Source organism: Neomonachus schauinslandi, chromosome X, assembly GCF_002201575.2.
Source record: "Neomonachus schauinslandi chromosome X, ASM220157v2, whole genome shotgun sequence".
Taxonomy (NCBI): domain Eukaryota; kingdom Metazoa; phylum Chordata; class Mammalia; order Carnivora; family Phocidae; genus Neomonachus; species Neomonachus schauinslandi.
The window spans coordinates 33,999,427-34,024,891 of record NC_058419.1 but is presented as its reverse complement, the minus strand read 5'-3'; the positions used below and the strand labels follow the sequence as shown (position 1 = coordinate 34,024,891).

Sequence of the window (25,465 nt, the reverse complement as noted above, 5' to 3'; positions counted from 1 at the left end):
AGTCACCCCATCCCTCCCACCCCACCCCCCACTCCAGCAACCCTCAGTTTGTTTCCTGAGATTAAGAATTCCTCATATCATTGAGGTCATATGATGCATGTCTTTCTCTTTTTGACTTATTTCGCTCAGCATAATACCCTCCAGTTCCAACCACATCGTTGCAAATGGCAAGATCTCATTCTTTTTGATGGCTGCATAATATTCCATTGTAAATATATACCACATCTTCTTTATCCATTCCTCTGTCGATGGACATCTTGGCTCTTTCCACAGTTTGGCTATTGTGGACATTGCCAGGAGCAAGTTTTTATAGCAGTTCATTTAGCCCTCACCACTGAAGTAACTCACATCTCATTGTTAGATATGACTCCATAGACCCTGCAGTGTGCGTGTGTCAGCTCATATTAGTCACAGAGGGACTCGAGGCGATCTAGCAAGCAGTGGGGAAGGTAAGGCAGCAGTGAAAGAACTTAGAGAGCCCATATTAGGTAATAGAGAGTATTCTGCAGTCTTTATTAGGCAATGTGGAAGAGCAGACGTTAACACAACTACCAAGGCCTCATTTACAATTTTTTTTCCTCAAGTGTTACTTTTGGTGTATTTTTTCTCTGACTTCTCTATGTTGCCTAGGCATACAACATTAACCAATAAGCATTTGAAGATACCTGTCTAGATCATAGTAGAGGTTTCGCTCAGAATCATACATATTCTCCCCAATTTTCATCACCAATGCATCCAAGAAAAAGGAAGCACTAATTTACATGGAATCAAAGGATAGAAAGGAATGCAAGGTCATATCTTACTATAGATAGATGCTGTATCCAGATGTAGTAAATTCAGTTTCAGTCATGAGTAGGATCTCTGCACTGCTTTTGACAATTCAGGTGACATATTTGCCTCCCCACTATCAAGGCATACTTTATTCAGGTTTGTCTAATTTTATGAGTCAGTGCCTACCAAGCTGAACATTGACTCCATGATAGAATTCAAGCATTTGAGCACAGTTATAACCACTTTGACAAGTTCTAACTGTATGAAGAACTTTGTCAGGAGACCAGACTGAATATGTGCATGTGTATAATATATATTTATTCAAATGAATTATCATAATTTTAAAAGACTACTGCAGTTTTCCTAAATTTGGACACATTTCCAAGCCACAAAGAGTCTTTGATGAAAGTAGTAGTACAATGAGGTAAAGGATTAACAAAGAATTCCCCCTATTCCAAAAAAGTCCATTTATGAAACTTCTTGCACCATGTTCCTGAGAGAGCTACCTAATAAATTATTTTAAGTTGAGGCATTGAAATTTTGGAATCAACCACAGGGACTTTGCAATAGAATATGGGAGCTATCTACTGAATACTTAGCACTGGCTAGGATGTATTCATACATGATTTTAGCTGCATGGAGATCAAAATACAAGATAATGAGCTTTATTATCCACTTCTTTTATTTGAGCAAATAGGAGTCTCTACGGAAGCTAACTTCAAAGTCCAACTTAATGATACTATTAGACACAGTGATGGGAAATCACAGAATGAAATCAGGAGATTTTACACAGAGTTTCTGTGGCTATTTCCTGACACTCCCATTAGGAATATGAGCTAATTAATTTTTTTTAAGGCAGTCATCTTAGAATGTGCCATAGTTTCACAAATTCAACTTTTTCTCAGAAATATGCATCAGTATTTCCAAAGAGCCAAACTATTGCCCAAAACTCCTTCATCTACCTAACCAAACACAAGCTATTATGTAGACCTTGATGAAAATCAAAGCATTTCATCGTGAGGGTGCCTACTGGCTTCAAGTTTTGCTCAGGAGGATGCCTTTAGCTTTACATTTTCTGGTCTTATTTTACCGACACACTATGCTTAGGTCCTTTTTATCCAGGAATCTGAAATAATGTTATCATCCTTCTCTTATCATTCCTTAAGAAAAAGATAAATGGAGCCGCTGAAATATTGTCTATTCATTTGTCATTCCAAATGTTTAATGGAGCACCTAAAGTGTGCTAGGCTAAGGTGTTGAATAAACATACTCTTTTGCCTGGAGGAATTGTAATGGAGGAAATGAACACAGTAGCTGATAATTTTAATCCCATGTGGCATAAATGCAAAGTTAGATCTAAGCTAGAGTTTCTTTTTATTTTTTTTTTTTAAGATTTTATTTATTTATTTCAAAGAGAGAGACACAGCGAGAGAGGGAACGCAAGCAGGGGGAGTGGGAGAGGGAGAAGCAGGCTTCCTGCGGAGCAGGGAGCCCGATGTGGGGCTCCATCCCAGGACCCTGGGACCATGACCTGAACCAAAGGCAGACGCTTAATGACTGAGCCACCCAGGTGCCCCAGGCTAGAGTTTCTTCTGAACACAAAGGGAAAGTAGTTAATGAGGGAGGAGGAAGAGTGCCCGGAATGGCTCCATGAAGGCCTTGAAACTAAGCTAGTGATGTTGTGTATCAAACTCAGATTTGTCTAGTTTCAGAGTCCACATTCCTTCCACTGTAATGTAATAAAGTAAAGGTTGTGCAATGCTGGACTAGCAACTAAACTGTAGAATAAGTTTCTTAATCTAAAATAATACAGTTCTATTTCATATGAGGTTGAGATGAAAAGAATGAAAAGCATTAAGAAATAGTTCCTTCTAGGGGCGCCTGGGTGGCTCAGTCAGTTAAGCGTCTGCCTTCGGCTCAGGTCATGATCCCAGGGTCCTGGGATGGAGCCCCGTGTTGGACTCCCTGCTCAACGGGGAGCCTGCGTCTCTCTCTCCCTCTACACTTCCCCACTACTCGTGCTTTCCCGCTCTCTCTCTCTCTCAAGCTGTCTCCCTCTCTCAAATACATAAATAAAATTAAAAAAAAAAACAGCCCTGTTACTGGTTCCAACAGTGTTCTGACCTAGCTGTCCTGGCTCAATGGCTGACACTCAAAAACATGTGAGTGGGGGAGCCTGGGTGGCTCAGTCATTAAGCGTCTGCCTTCAGCTCAGGTCCTGATCCTGGGGTCCAGGGATTGAGCTCTGCATTGGGCTCCCTGCTCCGAGGGAAGTCTGCTTCTCCCTCTCCCTCTGCCCCCCACCACTGGCACTCTCTTTGCATGCTCTCTCTCTCAAATAAATGAATAAAATCTTCAAAAAAAAAAAGAGAGAGAGAAAGAAATGACATAATGTTAAAATTGTGTACAATTACTTTGTTTTTACAAACCTTTGCTGTAGCCAAGAGACATTAAAGTGATCCAGAAAGAATAAAATAAAAACTTAGAACACTGGCTTTAGTATATGGCTTCTGAAAGTAAGGCTCTGTAATCTCCTTTTTAGTAGGAGGAAAGCAGAAAGTTTTTAACTTTTTAAATGACTGCCTACACCAAAAGCCTTTAGAATGCTGATCAATTTTCAGCGGTCTCAAATGACAAGGAGTCTAGGCTTTTGTCCAACAACATTCTATGCTAGTGGTCCCTTATAAGCCTTCAACTGACATTTCCAGGAACTTGTTGCAGGAACGTAAATTTGAGGCAGAAAGTAATTCAAAAAGCTATCAAAGTCCTTAACCTGCTGTCTGCTTCCCCTAAGTTTTGTCACCAGGCAATACATCCACTTTCATATTTTCAACTACCATCTACTAATGACATCCAAATCTAAAATCCAGGCTACAAGCTTTCCCTACAGTTTAAGCCCTTTACCTTCAGATTTTATGAATGTTTTTATCCCAAGAGGAAAGTTTGTGAGAAAGCTCAGCCAAAGAAAAAAGAAGCTGATCAGCATCCAGGGAACAAAATACAAAGGTCGAAAGTTAGGAATGTGGCCAAATAGTTCATTTCATCTAAAGGAAACAGGACAGGAACTGAGATTCACCAGAGGTACCAATGGGTTAAATGAGGCTCTTTCCTATTGTGTTTATCCTGCTGTGTCCCAAGGCTTACACAATTACTCCATTGTACCTCCTAGTCATTTTTTCTTGCCTTTCATTCTTTTGTTCTCTGCCTACCTGATTCTCAGACTTTGGCATATGACTTGTGTGTTCCTCAAGCTGTAGACACACAGCTTCATTCCCAGGTTAGCCTTCGTTGCCTCCTTGACCTGGGCTCAGGACCTTCTCTTTTATATAGTTCCACAGTCTGTCCATTATTACAACCCTATACCTGTCTCAACACCTTTTCTTTTGCTACTTCGTGTCTTCAATTTCAATTTTGAAGCAAGACTTTCATCACGTAAAAAAAAAAAAAAAATCTAGAAAAATTTCCACACCTCACCCCAAAATGACTATATGATGGTAGTCCAGCTAAAATATATTGTTTCTGATTTTAAAACCAATTTACAGAAATATTGTAGAGTGAATTATATAGAATATTAATTAATAAAATCGACAAAATGTGGCATAGTAAGATGAATAAACTGCTTATGTAGAGAGAACGGCTAAGTGTGTTCCTGGAAGCCTTGGAACTCTTGAGAGTCAGATTAAGCCTCTGAGGGTGTGAATTGAGGGACATCGCTAAAGTTGCTTAGCCCTCCCACACCAGCCAAAATATTTCCCTGTCACTTGCCACTCCCTACAGTGCTAACAATAGGAGTTTAATCTTAATTCAAAATGCCTAATTAAGGGCGCTTTTGTGGCTCAGTCATTAAGCGTCTGCCTTCGGCTCAGGTCATGATCCCAGGGTCCTGGGATCGAGCCCCACATCGGGCTCCCTGCTCAGCAGGAAGCCTGCTTCTCCCTCTCCCACTCCCCCTTTTTGTGTTCCCTCTCTCGCTGTGCCTCTCTCTGTCAAATAAATAAATAAAATCTTTTAAAAAATGCCTAATTAAAATATAGATGCTATTAATGAAAGAGGTTTAAAAGTAAAGGAAGTGCCCAAAGATCAATTTTATCTTTTCATAATTTCCCCCAGACCCCACTCTTCTGGTTTTTATTTTATTTTTATTTATTTTTTTAAATTTTTTTCATGTCTTCAGAAGTTTAACATGCTAATGTCTATAGAATGCTTTAAAATCTTTGGGTAACAAAAGAGATTTAAGTAGTACGGTGACAACATTAATATAGTGAACTGTTCAAAGAACATACAGATGTTACAAAACATCTGGAACACTCATATCCGGGAAACCCTTACATACTTCTTTACCTTCACATGGCATTTCTCCTCCCTTTAATCATGGCAATATCTGCCTTATGGAAAAGACCAGGATCATGGTAATATGTTGCCATTTAGGCACTCATTATAGACATTTAATTCACTGAGAAATATATTAGCATATTAAATCTGCAGTTTGCCTATCAAGGCTAAATGTTTTGTGTCAGTGTATGTCTGAATGCATTGCCTGAGTAGAAGATAGGAGAGGAATTATTACAGGAAGCTTCTTCATGGAACAGTTTTCGCTTCCTGGCAAGCTACTACTTGTTTCCAGCATGCGCTGCCTTCATTAGTCATCCTGTAAAAACCACCAGTTCATGCTCCAAACATTCAGGGTTCCTCATGGTAAAACAACCATTTCTGTGCAGCCACGATTTTTGAGATATTTTTAGTCCTACTACCTTCTCTCGCTTACTATTCTGTGAATGGTTATTTACTCACCTAAATTGATTTCCATGGAAAGGAAGCATTATCCAGAGTGGTAGCCACCCCGAAACTCTGTGGCTCCTTCCTTGGTTACCCCAATTTCCCCCCATCCCTTACACGGTTTATACACTTAACAAAACTACATTAGGAAAACCAGGCCATATTCTATGATGACATTCTCCGGTAGCATGGACAAATCCAGAATGTGTTTAAAGAGAATGAGGAAAATACCATCTTGTTAAGCCCAAATAACCTGTTAGTGAATTGAAGTAGCTGATACTAACATCCAATCTTCCCAAGTAATACCAGTTTGTAAATTGAATTATTATGGTAAGTGGTGGATATGTGGTTAAATAAAATAAAAATATTAAATAGTATAACAAATATTTGGATATTTTTACCAGACAAAAGATCCTTTAATATTTGAGTTTATGATTCATTTTTTTTAAATATACTATAAATTTATGAAGTAAAAAAGACTTTAAAGTTTCACTTATTTAAATTATTTGCATTCATAAAAAGTCATACCACCTCACAGATGAAAATCTACACAACAAACTATCACACATATCTAAAATATATTTCATGATCTCCTTTATTAATGCATGCAAATGTTTAAAACTACACCCTCAATGATTAAATCATGTCAGAAACAGACTCAAGAAATAAGGACTTGGAAACTCTTTTTTTTTTATGGCTACTTAATTATACTTCCCTTCAATTTTTATTTTCTTTTTAAATTTTTTTTTAAAGATTTTATTTATTTATTTGAGACAGAGAGAATGACAGAGACAGAGAGCACATGAGAGGGGGGAGGGTCAGAGGGAGAACCAGGCTCCCTGCCAAGCAGGGAGCCCGATGCAGGACTCGATCCCAGGACTCCAGGATCATGACCTGAGCTGAAGGCAGTCGCTTAACCAACTGAGCCACCCAGGCGCCCTCCCTTCAATTTTTTTTAATTTAACTTTATTATGTTATGTTAGTCAGCATACATGACATCATTAGTTTTTGATGTAGTGTTCCATGATTCATTGTTTGTGTATAACACCCAGTGCTCCATGCAATACGTGCCCTCCTTAATACCCGTCGCCTGGCTAACCCATCCCCCCACCCCCCTCCCCTCTAAAACCCTCAGTTTGTTTCTCAGAGTCCATAGTCTCTCATGGTTCGTCTCCCCCTCTGATTTCCCCCCCTTCATTTTTCCCTTCCTACTATGTTCTCTTTTTTTTAACAAATAATGTATTACTTGTTTCAGAGGTACAGGTCTTATTCATCAGTCTTACACAATTCACAGCACTCACCGTAGTACATACCCTCCCCAATGTCCATCACCTGGCCACCCTATCCCTCCCACCCACCTCTACTCCAGCACCCCTCAGTTTGTTTCCTGAGATTAAGAGTCTCTTATGGTTTGTCTCCCTCCCTGGTTTCATCTTGTTTCATTTTTTTCTCCCTTCCCCTATGATCCTCTGTCTTGTTTCTCAAATTCCTCATATCAGTGAGATCATATGGTACTTGTCTTTCTCTGATTGACTTACCTCGCTTAGCATAATACCCTCTAGTTCCATTACCGTCGTTGCAAATGGCAAAATTTCATTTTTTGATGGTTGCATAATATTCCATTGTGTGTATATATATATATATATATATATATATATATATATACACCACATCTTCTTTATCCATTCATCTGTTAATGGACATCTTGGCTCTTTCCATAGTTTGGCTATTGTGGACATCGCTGCCATAAACATTGGGGTGCACATACCCCTTCAGATCACTACATTTGTATCTTTGAGGTAATACCCAGTAGTGCAATTGCTGGGTTGTAGGCTCTATTTTCAACTTTTTGAGGAACCTCCATACTGTTTTCCAGAGTGGCTGCGCCAGCTTGCATTCCCACCAGGATTTGGAAACTCTTGATGACTGTTTGATGGAGGAGGCCCATTAATACCTTCATAAATTTCTTCCAGTGCAGGATAAAATACTTGAGCAAAAAACGCTATCCCCATCTTAGAGCCTGGTTCAGCAGACTGAATCAAAATTCCAAGTCTAAGATACCAAGTAACAGTTCAAACAGAGTATCTGAACAGTTTGAGGCAGTTGTTTGTCATGTCACATCAGGTGCTTTCAGTAGTCTTGAGATTCAGTATTGATAGAAGATACAACACAGGAGAAGATTTTAATGCAGAGGAGTCTAGAACTGAGATGAGATATGGAAGACCAAAAGTAGATATTCTGCTTCCAGATAGAATGGCAAATTATGTCTCTAGTCGATAAAGATCTCTTTCAGTAGCAAGGATGCTGGAAAATCTAGGTACCAGGAACCTAGACAGTGAGAATAGCTTGCCCCCACAGAGGGCAGGAGCTGGTTGTGAGGTGCTCCTAATACACTAATGGGTCTATTTCTCATTGGTCCAGAGGCTGAGTGGGGCTGATTATGTCCATAATCAGGGGAATTGTAACATCATACATGTGTAGACTGACATCTGTGTGATTAACTGAACTATGTGAAACATTACAGAGTACTAAGGCAGGTTGTAATGTCAAGAAGTCTATAATGTACTAAGACAGATAAACAGAAAATAACAGTAAAATATATATGCTAGCCTAGAGATATACTCAGGATACTATGGGAAGATATAAGGAGTAATGAATTCCGTTTGTGTAGCTTTAGGAAGGGCTTCCTAAAAGAAGTATTCTCTCAACAAGGTTTTTAATTATGGAGTTTGCCTAGTGGACCAAGAAAGGGGTCTAAAGAAGGGATATTTTACAGATGTCATTCTAGGCAAAAGAGTCAAAATGGGGGCGCCTAGGTGGCTCAGTCAGTTAAAAGTCCGACTCTTGATTTCGGCTGAGGTCACGATCTCAGAGTTATGAGATCGAGCCCTATGTTGGACTCCGTGCTGGGTGTGGAGTCTGCCTAAGATTCTCTCTCTCCCTCTCCCTTTGCCCCTCCCCACTCTAAAAAAGGAGTCAAAATGTACAAAGACGTGGGGAAAAATAGCTAGAGATGAGATTGGAGTAAAAAGTAGATATCAGATCTCAGAGTAACCTAATCCTTCTTTGATTACCCCAATTTCATAGTTGTGATCTCTTTACTCAAGTTTTATACTTGATGGCATGAGGAAATATCTGTACAAGATTATTTGTAAGCCATAATTAATGTTGTATTTCCCTGAAAGCTAAGCAACATTAGCTACCTAATGAAATCCTGTGGACTTATTTTCATAATGTTTGTAATCATCTTTGGGATTTTCCTGTAAAGTTGTATAACACAAAACTGTACCAAGTATGCACCTAACCAGTGTTAAGAATTTGTAGGACAACAGACATTCTATATAATTAATTCGTAGAAAGTTAAAATGTGACTTGAGTGTTACTGAGAATATATAGTAATATTAGGTAATCGACATCTGTAATGTTATACAGTTCTTAATAGAATGACAAAAGCATAACAAAACAGAAATCCTCCTGATCCAAACTAGAGTCATGCATTGTTCATACTAGCTGAAAGAAAATCTGTGTTCATCTATAGAGTTCCACAGAGCAAATTATGTAATAAATAGTGTTCTGTGTTGTAAGCATTTCTGTCCCTCACTAAAATAAAGCTTTACTCATCCTTGGCAGGTTTTCCAGAGAATATTAACTAGAAGAGTGCCCTTTCTGTGAGACTTTCATTTCTGGCTGCTTCTACTTGACACTGCTTTATTTTGATCTATTTGACCGTAAATTCATTCTACTTCCTTTCAAAATCAATGCATTATATTTAGAAGGGCTAAAGGGATATTTGGATAATGACTTGAAAGATATATAGCTACTTCAGGCAATTAGGCACAGCTTTCTCCTTGATATTTGTCCCTCAACCCGTGTTAAATAAAGCTAGAAGAGCTCCTTTTGGTTTACCTTAAAGTAACAATTTGTAAAAGTGCTGGAGACTGCTCTTCAAATTTCATACATGTCCTGTCAAATCAAACAAAAAGAAATATAAAACCCTACCAGAAATTAATAAGGAGCGCTGAATCCATGGTAGAATTTTAAAATGTTTCTAAAAACTACAATGATGGGACTAGAATTGAAAACAATACTAAAATTCAACCAAGGTTTCATCTCCTCAGTTAGAATGGGGAAGTGGTAAAAGGAAATCTTGACTCATTCCCAGCCATGGTTTCTAACTTATTAGGAGGACAAAGGAAGTTGGAGAATGAGAAAAACTGCATTAACTGAAGAAATTGGCCATACAGAAATATAGGGTACCATATAGTTGGAATTATTGCCAAATAAAGTAGCAATAAGCCTTTTTTAAAGCACAACCTTTCTGTAAATTCAAGCATGCCATGATTTTTATGGCTATTCTTTTAATTTGCCAAAAATTAAGAACTGCTCTACCTCAATAATCAACTTCCTACTTCTCAATTCAGTAGTCCCCCTCACCTGTGGTTTTGGCTTTCAGCAGTTTCAGTTACACAGGCCAGAAGCAGATGCTCCTCCTTCTGACACAGCTTCAGAAGGTCACTAGTAGCCCAATGCTGCGTCACCACGCTGACGTCATTCCCCTCACTGCATCTCATCGCCCAGGCATTTTGACATCTCACATCATCACAAGAAGGGTGACTGCAGTACAATAAGATATTTTGAGAGAGAGAGAGAAAGACCACATTCACAAAACTTGTATTATGGTGTATTGTTACATTGTTCTATTTTATTATTAGTTGTGGTTGTTAATCTCTTATAATGTCTAATGTATAAATTGAACTTTACGAAAAGTATGTAGGTCCAGGAAAAACATAGCATCTATAGGGTTCAGTACTATCCACAGTTTCAGGCATCCACTGGTGGTCTTAAATGGATCCCTTGTGGATCACTGGGGGCCGCTGTATAAAATTCTTCCTTCCAACTCTCTAACTCCCTCACTCACAAATATCCTGTTCTGAGACGTCATTCTGATCTCCTTGATGTGCTCTCCAAATCACTTGCTTCTTCCAGACTTCACTTTCTTCCCTCCCTAGCCTTCTCTGAGAAGCCTTATCTCATAAACCTGGAGGGAGTTAAGTTTATCACACTCAGTATTTCCAGAACATCATGTGCACTACCTGTCACTAAAATTTTTGTTTACATGTTAGCTTCTTCGTTATATAGTGACCTCCTAGTTACTAATATGGAAAAATTTTAAATGAAATACAGTACACATTGAAAAAGCAGGATGGAATCATGGCTTTTCATCTGGTTTTTTTTCTTTTTTTCTCTTTTTTTTTTTCATATGTATATTAATTCCAAATTATCAACTGCATCACTTGGAGCATGAACATCACCAAACCTCAGGGGTTTTAGTTTTAATCTGTAACTACACTATAATGTTATTTTGAGGCATCAATGATATCATCCATGTAAGGCTTCCTAGAAAAAAATACACTTAACTAAGGCTAGTTTCTTTTTATCTAATGAATGTAAGGATTTTCACTATATTATAAAATATATAAATATGGTATTACAGTAGGTTAAATGCAATACACTGTAGTTCATGCTGGGAGAGCCTGAAAAATCATTTAATAAACTTCAATGCATACTCCTAATAAACACTTTCCAAAAATAGTAATAGAAAAACCATTTTTAGGGACGCCTGGGTGGCTCAGTCGGTTAAGCGTCTGCCTTCGGCTCAGGTCATGATCCCAGGGTCCTGGGATCGAGTCCCTCATCGGGCTCCCTGCTCCGCGGGGAGCCTGCTTCTCCCTCTGCCTCTGTCTCTCTCTCTCTCTGTCTCTCATGAATAAATAAAATCTTAAAAAAAAACATTTTTAATATATTCTAAGCCAACAGCCAGTATAATAATAATGTGCGGTTGTAGGAGTAAGCAGATAGAAACAAAAGGAAAAAAAAGTACAGCAATGGGTGACACTCTTTATGATAAATGAGGCATCAAAGTCAATGCTGAAAGAAAACATGTTAAATTTGAGATACTCAACTCTCTTCACACTCAAAAATTAATTCTGGGAAGATTAAAAAGTTGACTCTTTAAAACTTACCCAAAGAAAAACAAGAAGAAAGTGGATCAGATATTTACTCAACTAGTGGCTATTTACCTAACACCTGAGATGAGCAAGCCACATTTGATGACACGAATCAGAACACTGACAGATTTGGCTACATATAAATACAAAACTTGACAATGGCAATACTTTTAAATAATGCAAAATAAACTGGAATAAAATAATTGCAGCAAGATCTAAACATAAAAATTTAAAAGATAAAGAAATGAGTGGCATAAAATATTTGAGATGATTATTAATGTTAAAATGCTGCATTAGAAAACATTGTAAAATATACCTATAGGTTTACTTAGGACAGTGTATATAATGTACCCCTTGATATTGGGAACTAGATATGAACATGACATTTCCATGTTCTCATTCATACTACTATTCAAAATCCCCATTTCCATTCTCTATACTAATAATATGGTCTCAGCATGAAAGATTTCCTACAGTTTCTAAACTCTCTGCTGTTATAAAATTTGAAATTGTATTTTTTTTACACAAAAATTGGATTGCAGACATCAGCAAAAATGGTGGACTAGGGACTTCCAAAATCCTCTCTTTGTTAAAGCGACAGGAAAAATGACAAAAATTGTCAGATTCAACTAATTCAGGACTCTGGAGATTAACTGAAGGCTTACAGCAATTGGGGAGTGTTTATGCAAGAAAAGTGACTGAAACTTGGTAAGAGCAGCAATCCCTGTGGCATTTTAACTTGCTCCAGTCTCATTTCCCCTCTGAGGCTTCCAGGTAACCTTAAAAACCAACAGCCTCCAACGAGGGTGCAAACCAGCTGGCTAACAGCTGCCAGAGGGGAACAGAACAGGGTTAGAGCTCCTTCAGACCTTCATTTCCAGAGAATTGTCATGATTTGAATTATCTGGCAGTTCCGTAGGAGAATTAATACCAATCCTTCAAAAAGTCTTGCAAAGGGGCACCTGCATGGCTCAGTCGTTAAGTGTCTGACTTTGGCTCAGATCATGAGCCCATGGTCCTGGGATTGAGCCCCGTATCGGGCTCCCTGCTCGGCGGGAAGCCTGCTTCTCCCTCTTCCACTCCCTCTGCTTGTGTTCCCTCTCTTGCTGTCTCTCTCTCTCTGTTAAATAGATAAATAAAATCTTAAAAAAAAAAAAGTCTTGCAAAAATAAAAGAGAGGGGAATTCTGGTATTATCTTGATGCCAAAACCAGACAAAGACATCACAAGAAAAAAAAAAAAAAACTATAGGTCCACATCTCTTATGAATATAGATACAAACATCCTTAACAAAACACTAGTAAATTGAATCTAGCAATCTATAAAAACTGCTGAACACTAAGAAAATGGATATTATCCCAGAAAAGCAAAGTTGGTTCAACATATGAAACTCAATCAATGTAATACCCCTTATTAATAGAATAAAGGGAAAAAACTACCTGATTACCTCAATAGACACAAATAAGCATTTGACAAAATCCAAACCCCTTTTGTGATAAAAAAAAAAAAAAACTAAAATAGAAAGTAACTTCCTCAACCTAATCAAGAACTTTGTGTAAAGAGAAGCTGTGTGTGAAAGGACACACATATATATGAGTTTGTTGTGTTTATTTGATTCCTACTGAAATTAAACTTTAGGGTGCCTGGGTGGCTCAGTCAGTTAAGCATCTGCCTCCGGCTCAGGTCACGATCCCAGGGTCCTGGGATCAAGTCCCGCATCCGGCTCCCAGCTCAGCAGGGAGTCTGCTTCTCCCTCTACCCCTACCCCCTGCTTGTGATCTCTCTCACGCTCTCTCTCAAATAAATAAATAAAATCTTTTAAAAAAAAGAAATTAAATTTCAAATGTTCAAATTAAGCATGAAATTTTCTAAGTGGCTTGGGTGAAATGCTGTTTAAATTCCTTTCTCTTTTGAATAATAATGTTCTCCAAGAAATCAGATGACTAGAGGGTGGAGTCATGTAGCACAAATCCTCATTAAGGTATACTTGGTTAAGCAAAGACCACCAGGAAAATATTCATGATTTCTTCCATGTCCTTCTCTCTTTCCCACCGTCCAAGATCCATAAAATTGTTGTCTTCCGCTGAAGAAAATATCACCAGATTTTTTTTTTTTTTTTACCATTTGCCCATAGGAAGAGACTTAAAGTCAGCTTGAAAGGAACTCAATCGTAAATTATATGGAAAACTCCAGGGTATATAGACTGTGGGACTATCTCCGGGGAACAAATCCAGAGTGTTTTCAAAAGATATTCTACATCATATCAAACCTTTCAGGTGTCAGGAGAATTTTCTCTTTTTATTTTAGTCGATGGAAAATTATATTGTTAGAATATGGAGCTTAAGTTTGAATAAGAGGTGGGTTCTTAGTTACCAGGCTTCTAGATCATTTAGGCTATTAATAATCACAACCAGTTCATCAGGAACAGAAGATCAGGTTGGAAGAGGCCTTCATGTTCACACACAGAAGCATCAATCAACAGCAAGCCCCTTGGCAGAAAGCGGAACTTCGTGGTGCAGCAGTTAACCTTCACATGGGCGGGGAGGTTGAACATCCTGCATAGTGCTGCCAGGAAATCCCTATTTTATAGTTAGGGGGCTGGCTGGTTGCATATGTAGGATGTCCCATCTCCCCGCCCACTTCATCGAGACACATAGGAGAAACATCACCGTCTCACTGAAGAACCATGAAATCTGCGTGTCACAGAAATACAGACGCTGCGTTGGATGACTGAAAAGGAACTCTGACATATGTATTTAGTAGAGGAGAGGGCACTGGGTGTCATCACCTTGGCTCAGAAAAGGCAGTAGCTCTGGGAGTGGCTCTGTAAGTTCAGGGTCAAGGTCAAATCGATCTGTAAGATCAAGTTAACAGTAAATTTTAAAAATGCCTCAATGTCAGAAGCAAAAGATTTTGGAACAGTAGTACAGAGAAGATCCAATCATTCTAAATCAAGTTCAAGTGGGTGGAAACAGTCTAATTATCGAGAAAAATCAAGTTACAAGGAGGTGGGTGTGATTCCAAGGGAGAAAGTTAGTGGCATGTTCCCAAAAGCATTTATAAGATATAATTGATGTTAGATGCAGTATCCAGTCATATCCAGGGAACTCTGTCAAAGGCAAAGTGATAGGAAATATCAAAAGCAGAGTTGCGTTTTCAAAAATACACAGGCAGGAATAAAATAGTAAAGCAAAATCCAGCCAATCCTATGGGCTGGACTCTTCTGCTTCTGAATTCTAGAGGGAGGATATAATCTCAGAATAAAAATAAGTCATTTAAATGGAATAGATACAGCTTTATTTTTAAAATGTACTGTTATACTTAATTTCCCAATTTTCACGGTAGATTGCTAAAAATTTCACTATGGACCCGTATATGGGAAATACCTATAGGAGACTTTGCTGGGAGACAATTAGTTCTGTTAATAATACCAACTTGAGTGACAGCCTGGGATGCCATCTCAAAAGACCCTGGAGTCCTAAAAAGGGTTTATTTGCTATGCAGTCAAATCTAGGTTAAGTTTCCAGTCAACCATCCCTGGCTTTGGCACTCTTTAGTCAGTGGCAAGTGGGCCAATCTTAGCCCAAGGAAAAGGCTAACTCTGGGTTGAAGATTCAATGTATTTGTATCTTATTTTTCCCTCGGCAGCACAGACTCTCCACTGGAATCCTGAATTCAGTGAATGGTTCAGGAATTTGTGGTTTTATGTCTAAGGACCCAAATGTCCATGCAAATTTATGGACAAACTACCATTTATAATATTCCCTTACAATTGCCTGTGGAGTCTGTAGAGATAGTCCCTCTTTCATCACTAATATTGGTAATTTGTGTCTTCTAATTTTATTTCTCCCTCAATCTGCCTAGGAGTTTAGCAGTGTTATTGATTTTTAAAAAAAAAAAAACCGTTTCCTTTCATTGAATTTTTTTCTATTATTGTCCTACCTCAGTTTCAATGATTTCTGCTTCTATATTTATGACTGCCTTTCTTCTGATACTTTCATTTTAATTTGCCCTTCTTTGTCTAAGACTTTAATATGGAAATTTAGATCACGGTTTTGAGATTTTCTTCTTTTCTAAAATAAACAATGTTAGAAATTTCCCTCTGAGCACTGTTTTAGCACCAACACACAAGTTTTGATATGTTTTATTTTAATTTTTATTTAGTTCAAATTATTTCTTAAATGAATCTGAGTCTTCTTCTTTGAAACATGAATTATGTAGAACTGTGTTGTTTAATTTTCAAATACTTGGACTTTTTCAAGATATCTTTTTGTTACTGGTTTTTAGGTTAATTCTGTTAAGGTCAGAGAATAGACATTGCATTATATCAATCATTTTAATTTCTTTTTTTTTTTTTTTTTTTTTTTTTTTAAAGATTTTTTTTATTTATTTGACAGAGAGAGACACAGCGAGAGAGGGAACACAAGCAGGGGGAGTGGGAGAGGGAGAAGCAGGCTCCCCGCAGAGCAGGGAGCCCGATGTGGGACTCGATCCCAGGACCCTGGGATCATGACCTGAGCCGAAGGCAGTCGCTCAACCGACTGAGCCACCCAGGCGCCCAATCATTTTAATTTCTTAAGAATTATTTTATGACCCAGCATATGGTCTTTTCTGGTCTATTTTTTATGGGCTCTTGAAAAACATGTGTATTCTTCTATTGTTGGATAGAGTGTTTTATAAATGTCAATTTAGTCAAGTTCATTGTTAATGCTATTCAGTTTTTTTATCGCTGGCAATTTTCTGCCTACTTTTGTCAGTTACTGAGGAAAGGATGTTGAAATCTCAAAGTATAATTGTGATTGTACTTTTGATTTCTTCTTTTCTTTTGCTTCATGAAATTTTTTTGCTTCATGAAATTTGAAATTCTGTTATTATGTACATAAATGTTTAGGATTGTTATATAGCCTTGATAAGTTGACAACTTTATCATTGTAACATGGTCTATGTTATTCCTAGTAATATTATTTGATCTGAAATTTACTTTGATATTAACATAACAACTCCAGTAGTCCTTTGATTAGTGTTTGCATTGTGTGTCCTTTTCTGTCCTTTTACTGTATGTTTACCTATATCATCATATTCAAACTTATAGGGTTCCTTATAGACAGCATATAACTGGGTAATATTTATTTTTGTTCTTTTAAATCCAGCATGGCTGTTTCTTTAAATTGATATAATTTATACTTACACCATTTCCATTTAGTGCAAGTATTGTTTAGTTTGGAATTATGCTTACTATTTTATTGTTTTCTATTTATCTCTTTTTATTCCTTTTTTTTCTTATTTCTGATTTACTTTGGGGTTTATGCATTTTATTTTAGTATTCAATTTTTATTGATCTACTGGATTTTTGACTATATTTCTTCATACAATTATTTTTTTAGTGATTGCTCTCTAGATTAAAATATACATACCTAAAGTTTCACAATTTTCTTACAGTTACTATTTTATCACTTCAAGTGAATATAAAAACCTTATAACCATATAGGTCCTTTCCTCCTTTTTGTTTTAATTGCAATATGGGGATAAATCTATACACATGGAGAAACTTCTCAGACAACGTTATAATTTTTAATAGTCACATGTATTTTAAAGACCTAAGATAAGAAAAATAATCTGTTTCCCAAATTATTTACCAATTCTGTTCTTCTTCATTCATTCATTCTTGAAGTTTACAAGTTTTCTTGTAGTATAAATTCTTTCTTTCTGAAGAACATCTTTTAGCATTTTTTAGAGCAAGTTTCCTGTCAATCAGTTCATTGTTTCCCCTCATATGAAAATTTCTTTATTTCACAGTCATTTTTTTTGAAGATATTTTCACTGGATGTAGAATTCTGGGTTATGATTATACTGCCTTTTGGCCTCCATGATATCTGATGAAAAATTTGAAGTTGTTCAAGCCATTGCTCCTTATACCTAAAAAGTCATTTTTCTCAGCTACTTCAAGATGGTTTCCTTTATCTTTGAAGCATGATTATCTTTGAGTTTAACCATTTGGGTTTTGCAGAACTTCTTAAATCTGTAAATTTGTTTTTCACCAAATATGGGATGTTTTAGACCATTATTTCTTCAAATATTTTTTCTGTATCAATTTTTTCCCCTCCTCAGATTCCAAAGGCTCAAATGTTACACATCTACATATTGTTCCATAGGTCCCTATTATATTCATTTATTTTCAATTTTTTTCTCACTCTTCTTCAGTTTGGATAATTTTTATTAACCTACATTCAGTTTTAATGGCTCTTCATCTGTCATCTCCATTCTTTTATTAAGACCATACAGTGATTTTCTTCTTTCAGATATTATATGTTTTTTCAACTCTAAATTCTCCATTTGGTTCTTTTTATAAATTCTACTTATTTGAGATGTCCTCTTTCTGTTTATTTCAAGAGCTTCCACCCTTCCTTCATTGAGCATGATTATGGTAGCTGCTTTGAAGACTGTAAATTTCTGTCCTGTCCAATTTCTGAATTTAATGTAATGGAAATGTACTTATTTCATTATTGTTTATAATATTTGTTATTGGTTTTTGGTAAATTATAAAATTTAAGGGGATTCCTTTCATCACTATATAATTAAAATTTTAATTAGGAATAGCTTCTGTATTTTATCAAACTATTCTTCAATATCTATTAAAAGGTCATAAAATATCTTTACAAATGTTAATATAAGGTATAATATTGGTAGATTTTTATGATATTGAATTACCCTTGCATCCCTGAAATAGTTTTTGTTTTTACATGGTATTATTCCTTTGACACTTTGCTGAATTCTATTTGTTAATATTTTGTTTGTAACTTTGAATCTATATCAATGAATGTTATTTGTCTCTAGTCTCATTCTTTCAGTGTTTTATAGATTTTGAAATTGACACTATATTATTTTATGAAATGAATTATGGGAACTTTTAAACTTTTCTATGGTCCTTCATCTTTCCATACATGTTAACTTAATGGGATTACTTACCTTCTTATTTCTTTTCTAGCTTTGGGATTATTTCTTTTTTTGTTTACTATCTTCTATAAAAGGCAAATACATAAAGAAATACTTACAAATTTATGTTAATGGCCACACAATGTGTAAAGATGTAATTTGTGACGATAACAAAGACAGAAAGAGATATAACAGAGCAAAAATTTGTATACTACTGAAACAAAATTAGTATTAATTAAACCTTGGTTGTTATAATGTTAAGGTTATCATTTTAATTCCCAAGTTAAGAAAAAAATTAAAATAATATACAGAAAAGGAAACAAGAAAAAAATCAAAAGTTACCCTATGAAAATCAATTAATCACAAATAAAGTGAATAACAGAAAAATTTATGAGGAAATGATATGTATCATATAAAAACAAATAACAAATGTAGAAATAAATTCTTCTGGTAGCTGTAATTATTTCAAATGTACATGGACTAAACTGTCCAGTTATAAGGCAAAGATTAACAGGATTGTTAAAAATACATGATGTCAGAATGAGTTAAAAAAGAACTTCCTGTATATGCTGTCAATAAGAGACTCATTTTAGATTCAAAGTCACAAATAGGTTAAAGTAAAAGGATGGAAAAGATATTCCATGCAAATAGTAACCAATAAAAGCTGAGGTGGCTATATTAGTGTCAGACAAAATAGAACTTAAGACAAAACTTGTTATGAGAGACAAAGAAGGACATTATATATTGATAAAAGTGTCAAAGCATCAAGAAGGTATAATAATTTCAACTAAATATGCATCCAACGACAGATACCAAAAATATAGGAAGCAAAACTGACAAAAATGGAAAAAAGATCTAAAATAATAGTTGGGGACATGAATATCCTATTTTCAATAATGAATAGAGCAACTAAACAGGATAAATAAGAAAATAGAGGACTTGAACAATACTATGAATTAACTAATCCCATCAAACATATATAGAACACCCCATCCAAGAACAGCAGAAAAAATATTTTTCTGAAGTGCACATGGAACATTCTCTGGGATAGATCATATTCAAAACAAGCATTAAAATTTTTAAGTATTAGAATTCAAAGGATCTTCTCCAAAATGAAATGAAACTAGAAATCAATAACAGAAGAAAACTGATAAATTCATAAATATGTGGAAATTACACACCACAGTCACTATTAAACAACCAATAGATCAAAGAAGAAATTACAAATGAAATTAGAAAATATTTTGAGAAGAGTGAAATGAAAACTTATCAAAACTTATGGGGTACAGCAAATGCAGTGCTCTGACAGAAATTTATAGCTGTAAATGCCTACCTTTAAAAAGAAGGAAGATCCCAAATCAATAACCTAACTCTAGATCTTAAGGAACTAGAAAAGAAGAACAAACTTAACCCAAACTATCAAAAGAAAGAAAATGGTAAAGATTAAAATGGAGATGAACAAAATAGAGAATAGAAGAAAACAAAAACAGAAAAGTCCAGGACCACATGGCTTCACTGACAAATTTTACCAAACATTTAAAGAATGAACACTGATTCTTATCAAACTCCTACAAAATAGAAGATGCGGGAACACTTGGTAACTCATTCTATTAGACCAGCATTATCCAGATACCAAAGCCAGCTAATGACATTACAAGAAAAGACAAGTATAGGCCAATATTACTTATAAATATAGATGCAAAAATCCTCAACAAAATACTAGCAAACTAAATATAACATCACAGTATACACCATGCCCAAATGAGATTTATCACAGGAATGCAAAGATGGTTCAACACATAAAAATCAACCAATGTAATGCATCACATTAATAGAATTAAGGTAAGAAAACCACATGATCATCTCAACTGATGCAAAACAAAAAGCCTTTGATGAAATCCATCGCTCTTTTATGATGAAAACACCCAACAAACTAGACATAGAAGGAAACTTCCTCAACATGATAAAAGGCATTTATGAAAAACCCACAGCTAACATCCTACTTAATTGTGAAAGATGGAAGATTTTCTTTTCAGATCAGGAAAAAGACAAGATGGCTGTGTTTACTACTTCCATTCAACAGTGCACTAGAAATCATATATAGAGCACTTAAACAAGAAAGAAAATAAAAGGCAAAGGAAAATTGGAAAAGAAAAAGTAAAATTATCTCCATTCAAAGATGACATGATGTTGTAACAGAAAATCCTAAAAACCCTCACACACAAAAATAGATCTAATAAATGAATGCAGCAAAGTTGCAGTATACAAGATTAACACACGAAAAGCAGTTACAGTTCTACATACTAGCAATGAACTGTCCATAAAGGAAATTTTAAAAAGGATTCTATTTACAAGAGCATAAAAAAAAAATCTCAACTAATAAGAGCATTAGCCATAAAAAGGAATAAAGTACTAATACATACTACAAAATGGATGAACCTCGAAAACAGTATGTTAGTGAAAGAAGCCAGGCACCTATTGTGTGATTCCATTTACATAAAATATACTAATTAGTTAAATACAGAGAGACAAAAAACAGATTAGAGATTTGCAGGGGCTGGAGGAGGGGAGTTTGGGGAGTCACTGCTTAATGAATAGTGGTTTCTTTTTGGAATGATGAAATGTTTTGAAACTAGAAAGAAGTGAAGGTTGCATAATATTGTGACTGTACTAAATGCCACAGGACTGTACACTTTTAAATGATTAATGTTATGTAAATTTTATCTCAATAAGAAATAATGTATGTAACACAGAAGGCATTATCATCATCATTGTCATCATTATCATTACTATGGAAAATCATGTTTCCCAAATTTCACTCTCCTTAAAAAACTTAGATTATGAGAGGAAAAAAAAAAAGTAGACTAAAATGTAAAACTAGACGGTTTAATTTGGATAATATGTTCTTGTCTTCTCTCTTTTCTTTTTCAGATTATGTCTGGCCACTACCTAGATATTTGTGCCCCGTCTGGATTTCTTTGGATGTTTTATTTTCTACAGCGTCCATCATGCACCTCTGCGCTATCTCGCTGGATCGGTATGTAGCAATACGTAATCCTATTGAGCATAGCCGTTTCAATTCGCGGACTAAGGCCATCATGAAGATTGCTATTGTTTGGGCAATTTCGATAGGTAAATAACTTTCTTGGCCATTAGAATTGCAGCGGCTATGCTCAATACTTTCGGATTATGTACTGTGAACAACGTACAGACGTCGACTGGTAACATTTGCGTTTAATCGGGATTCTATTTAAGAATTATTCTTAACCTATATATCTGATATTTAGGTTAACAATAATGAAAGAAATGTAATGTATGTTAATATGTAAATGTAAAGTTTCTATTTATGCTGCTAAATTATTTTATGCATTAGTATGCCAATGAATTCTGCAACACAGATACATAATCTTTGAGATATTTAAAACGATTTGAAGACAAAGATATGTGGTAGTCTAATTTTTTTAAATATAGCATTAAAATCTTCCAAAAGATAAATCTATCACAGAGTATTAATCTTAATATTTTTATTCTAATTTCACATCTTCTTGAGTGGAAAAATCAATAGTGTCACATGAATCTTCATGAAGTAAACATGTCTAAATTTATGCTGTTAATTGACCTAAAATATACTATTTTGCCTCTGTTTTTAAATATCTTCTTAGATTCTGCTTATATAAAAAAAAGAAAAAATCCATTTTTTAAAGATTTGGGGGAGGTTGAAGGGAGAGAAATGATCATCTTATTGCTTATGATTGAGATATTCACAAATGCCTTAAAAATGCTAATATTCAAGTCACAAAACTTAACCAATTGGACTGTAAGGGCTTTTACAATCTTTTTTTTTTTCCTTTTGTTTCCTCCTCTTCCAGTTGGAACTTATATTTAGTATCTCATTAAATAATTCCTCCTCAGAGTAATGTTTTTATAAAAGGTTCTGGTAAAGTTTAGAACAAGATCAAGACATCTATACAGGCTTCACTGATATCATCTGAAGATTTTGATTCTGGGTTTATTGATAAAATAAATTTAAGTTTTAAGATTGTTCTATTGTAGGTGAACACACACAAACAACACACACCTTTGGATAAAAAGCAACAAAACTTCTCCCAGAAAAAAAGTGAATCTATTTACACAGTTTGCCCTACATATTCAAGGGCTCATGGATTTTACTCCAAAGAGCTCATCTGAAAAAATGCCAGTTCTTACAGTGCTTACAAAGGAAATATACAGCTAAATTAAATTAGAGTATTAGGGGCATTGGCTTCTAATAATGACAGATGGGCAATCTGCAATGATGTTTGTGTTAAAGACAACAAAAAAGTATGGGAAAAAAATACTATTAGCATTGAGAAGCTAATAAGATAGTGAAGAATCCAGAAAAAGACAGAAATCCAGGAAGAATGACTATGACTTTTGGGTCACTTTTGCCAAGGATGCATTTGCAAACCTGAAGATGTGACTGAGTGTTGCGAAGCTCATTTCACATTCTCACAAGCAAAGAAGGTCTAAAGCAGAAATACAGAGTATGATAAGGTTCGACCAACTTGAGCTTATTTTTTGGATGCCAAAGACCTGTACACTAGAAATAAGGATGGACTAGGCTTAAACCACTCTTGACATGAAATTCAGGCCAGGATTAAGTTATGTGTGTAACCAATAAAAATCTGAAGCCTGAAAATTGGATTAAGGTGATTTCATATTTTTCAAGTTTCTGATTTCTCTGATATAAGCAAAAAAAATCACTGGACACTTCAAATTATTTCTTTTAATAATTTTTAATTCCAGTAGCTAGAGTACAATGATAAACAGACACATGAAAAGACAAAACAACTTGAATCAGCTATAACATAATAAAAGATAATACAAACAAACTCACTGACACTCAAGGTAGTGGAATTACCAGACATAGACTTTAAAGAACTATTTGTATTCTGTATATGAAAATTATAAGCTGAATTTAAATATTTCAGCAAAAAACTACAAACTACAAACAGGGACATTTAAGATTTGAGAAGCAGTTGGAAAATCTGGAGCTTAGGCATAACACAAAAACCCAAGAACTCAAAGGCAGTTTAGACATAACTGAAAACATTACTGGAGGTCGATTAGAAGAAACAGTGATGAATGAAGCAAGGAGAATTAGAAGAATACAAAAGAGAGAGGAAAGAGTAAGAACAGACATACAACCTGGGTGGTGCCTTCGGTTAAGCGTTCAGCTCTTGGTTTCAGCTCAGGTCATGATCTAGGGTCATGAAATCAAGCCCTGCATCAGGCTCCACTCTCAGCACGGAGTCTGCTTAAGTTTCTCTCTCCCTCTCCTTTTGTCCCTGCCCTCCATGCATGTGCTCTCAATCTCTCTAAAATAAATAAATAAACCTTAAAAACAAAATAAAATGAGAAGACTTTTACAAGGTGAGAAAAGAATGGCAGAAGAGCAATATTTGAAGAAATAGTGGCTTTTGGAATTGAAGACACCGATTCTTACATTGAAAGAACTCAACAAACCTCAAGCAGAATGAATAAGAAGAAATCAACATTTGGACGCCTCATAACAACATTACAGAAAAAAAGAAAAAAATTGATTTTAAAGAGAAAAAAATAAAGAGATCATCTTCAATAGAATTATGATAAGATGGATGAATACATTCTCAACAGCAACAAAGAAAACTAGATGTTGAAATGACAGTGTCGATGTGCTGATAAAAAGTGAATGCTAAATTAAAACCATATACTCAGCAAAATTATACCTCAGGAATTGAAGTGAAATGAAGACTATCTGGCAAGCAAAAGTCAGGAGAACAAGACAAAATCAGACTCCTACTTAAGGAAATCCTAAAGGATGTTCTTAAAACAAAGGAAAATGGTCACAGATGGAAGAATGGAGGTGCAAGAAACAAGAACAATGAAAATGATATATGTTGAATTATTGTGTTGTACACATGAAACAAATGTAACATTGTGTGTCAACGATACTCAAATTTTTTTTAAAAAAAGAATCACTGGAAAAAAGAAAATGGTAAATATGTGGTTAAATATCAATAAAAATTGACTGTATAAAACAAAAATAATTATGTCTTATGAAGTTCAGAATATTTATGGAATTAAAATTCACAAAAAATAGCATATAAGTAAACAGGTTGAAAGTAAGCTTTATTCATTATCCAGGAGAAAGATAAAAATGATATTTAATATTAAGCTTTGATGAATAAGGTATAACTTGTACATTCAAAGGCAATCACTAATAGAAAAGGAATGTTTAACTTCCAAATTTATAGAGGAATATTATGGAATAAAAAAGCAAATCCAATAGGGGGCAATAAAAGATAGAAAAAGCAACACAGATCAGGTGGGAAAATATAAAAACGTACTAAGATGGCAGAATTGAAACCAAATGTATCAGTAATTATACTAATTGAAAATGGAACTCAATATTCTAAGATTGTTAGACAGGATTTGAAAAAATAATCCAACTATGTGTTTACAAGAGGCATATATAAATCATAAGGAAAGTGAGAAATAAAAATAGGTACTCCACACGAACAGTAACTGACAGAAAAATTGTGTAGCTTTATTAATAATCTGACAGATTTATAGAGGACTTTTCAGCAAAAAAATTTTTTTTAAAAGTTTATTTCATAATGATAAAAGATTTAATTCATCTGAAAGACATAGCATAATGAACTTGTATGTGTATAATAATATGGCTTCAACATTACTAAATCAAAAATGGACAGAACTATAAAAACAGACAAATCTACAATCATGGTGTGAAATTTTAAACATACCTTTTTCAATAATTGTATGAGAAGAATGAACAAAGCAGAACTCATTAACAAGTGAGAAATATATATTCCCAGCATTTGAACAAGTATATTTATCAAAATTGACCATAGATTTGGCTATAAATCAATTCTCACTAAATTCCAAACTGTTGGAATCATAAAGTACATATTCTTTGGCTAAAATACAAATGAGATA

General features: G+C 35.2%; 1 protein-coding gene across 1 annotated transcript in view; it reads left to right on the top strand.

The window, feature by feature from the left end:
* The window catches only part of HTR2C (5-hydroxytryptamine receptor 2C), a 299,507-nt gene that overhangs the window by 206,416 nt on the left and 67,626 nt on the right, over positions 1 to 25,465 (top strand). Inside the window, exon 5 of the mRNA XM_021686453.1 lies at positions 21,419 to 21,619. Coding sequence (XP_021542128.1) covers positions 21,419 to 21,619 — 201 coding nt within the window. The remainder of the gene's footprint in view (positions 1 to 21,418; positions 21,620 to 25,465) is intronic.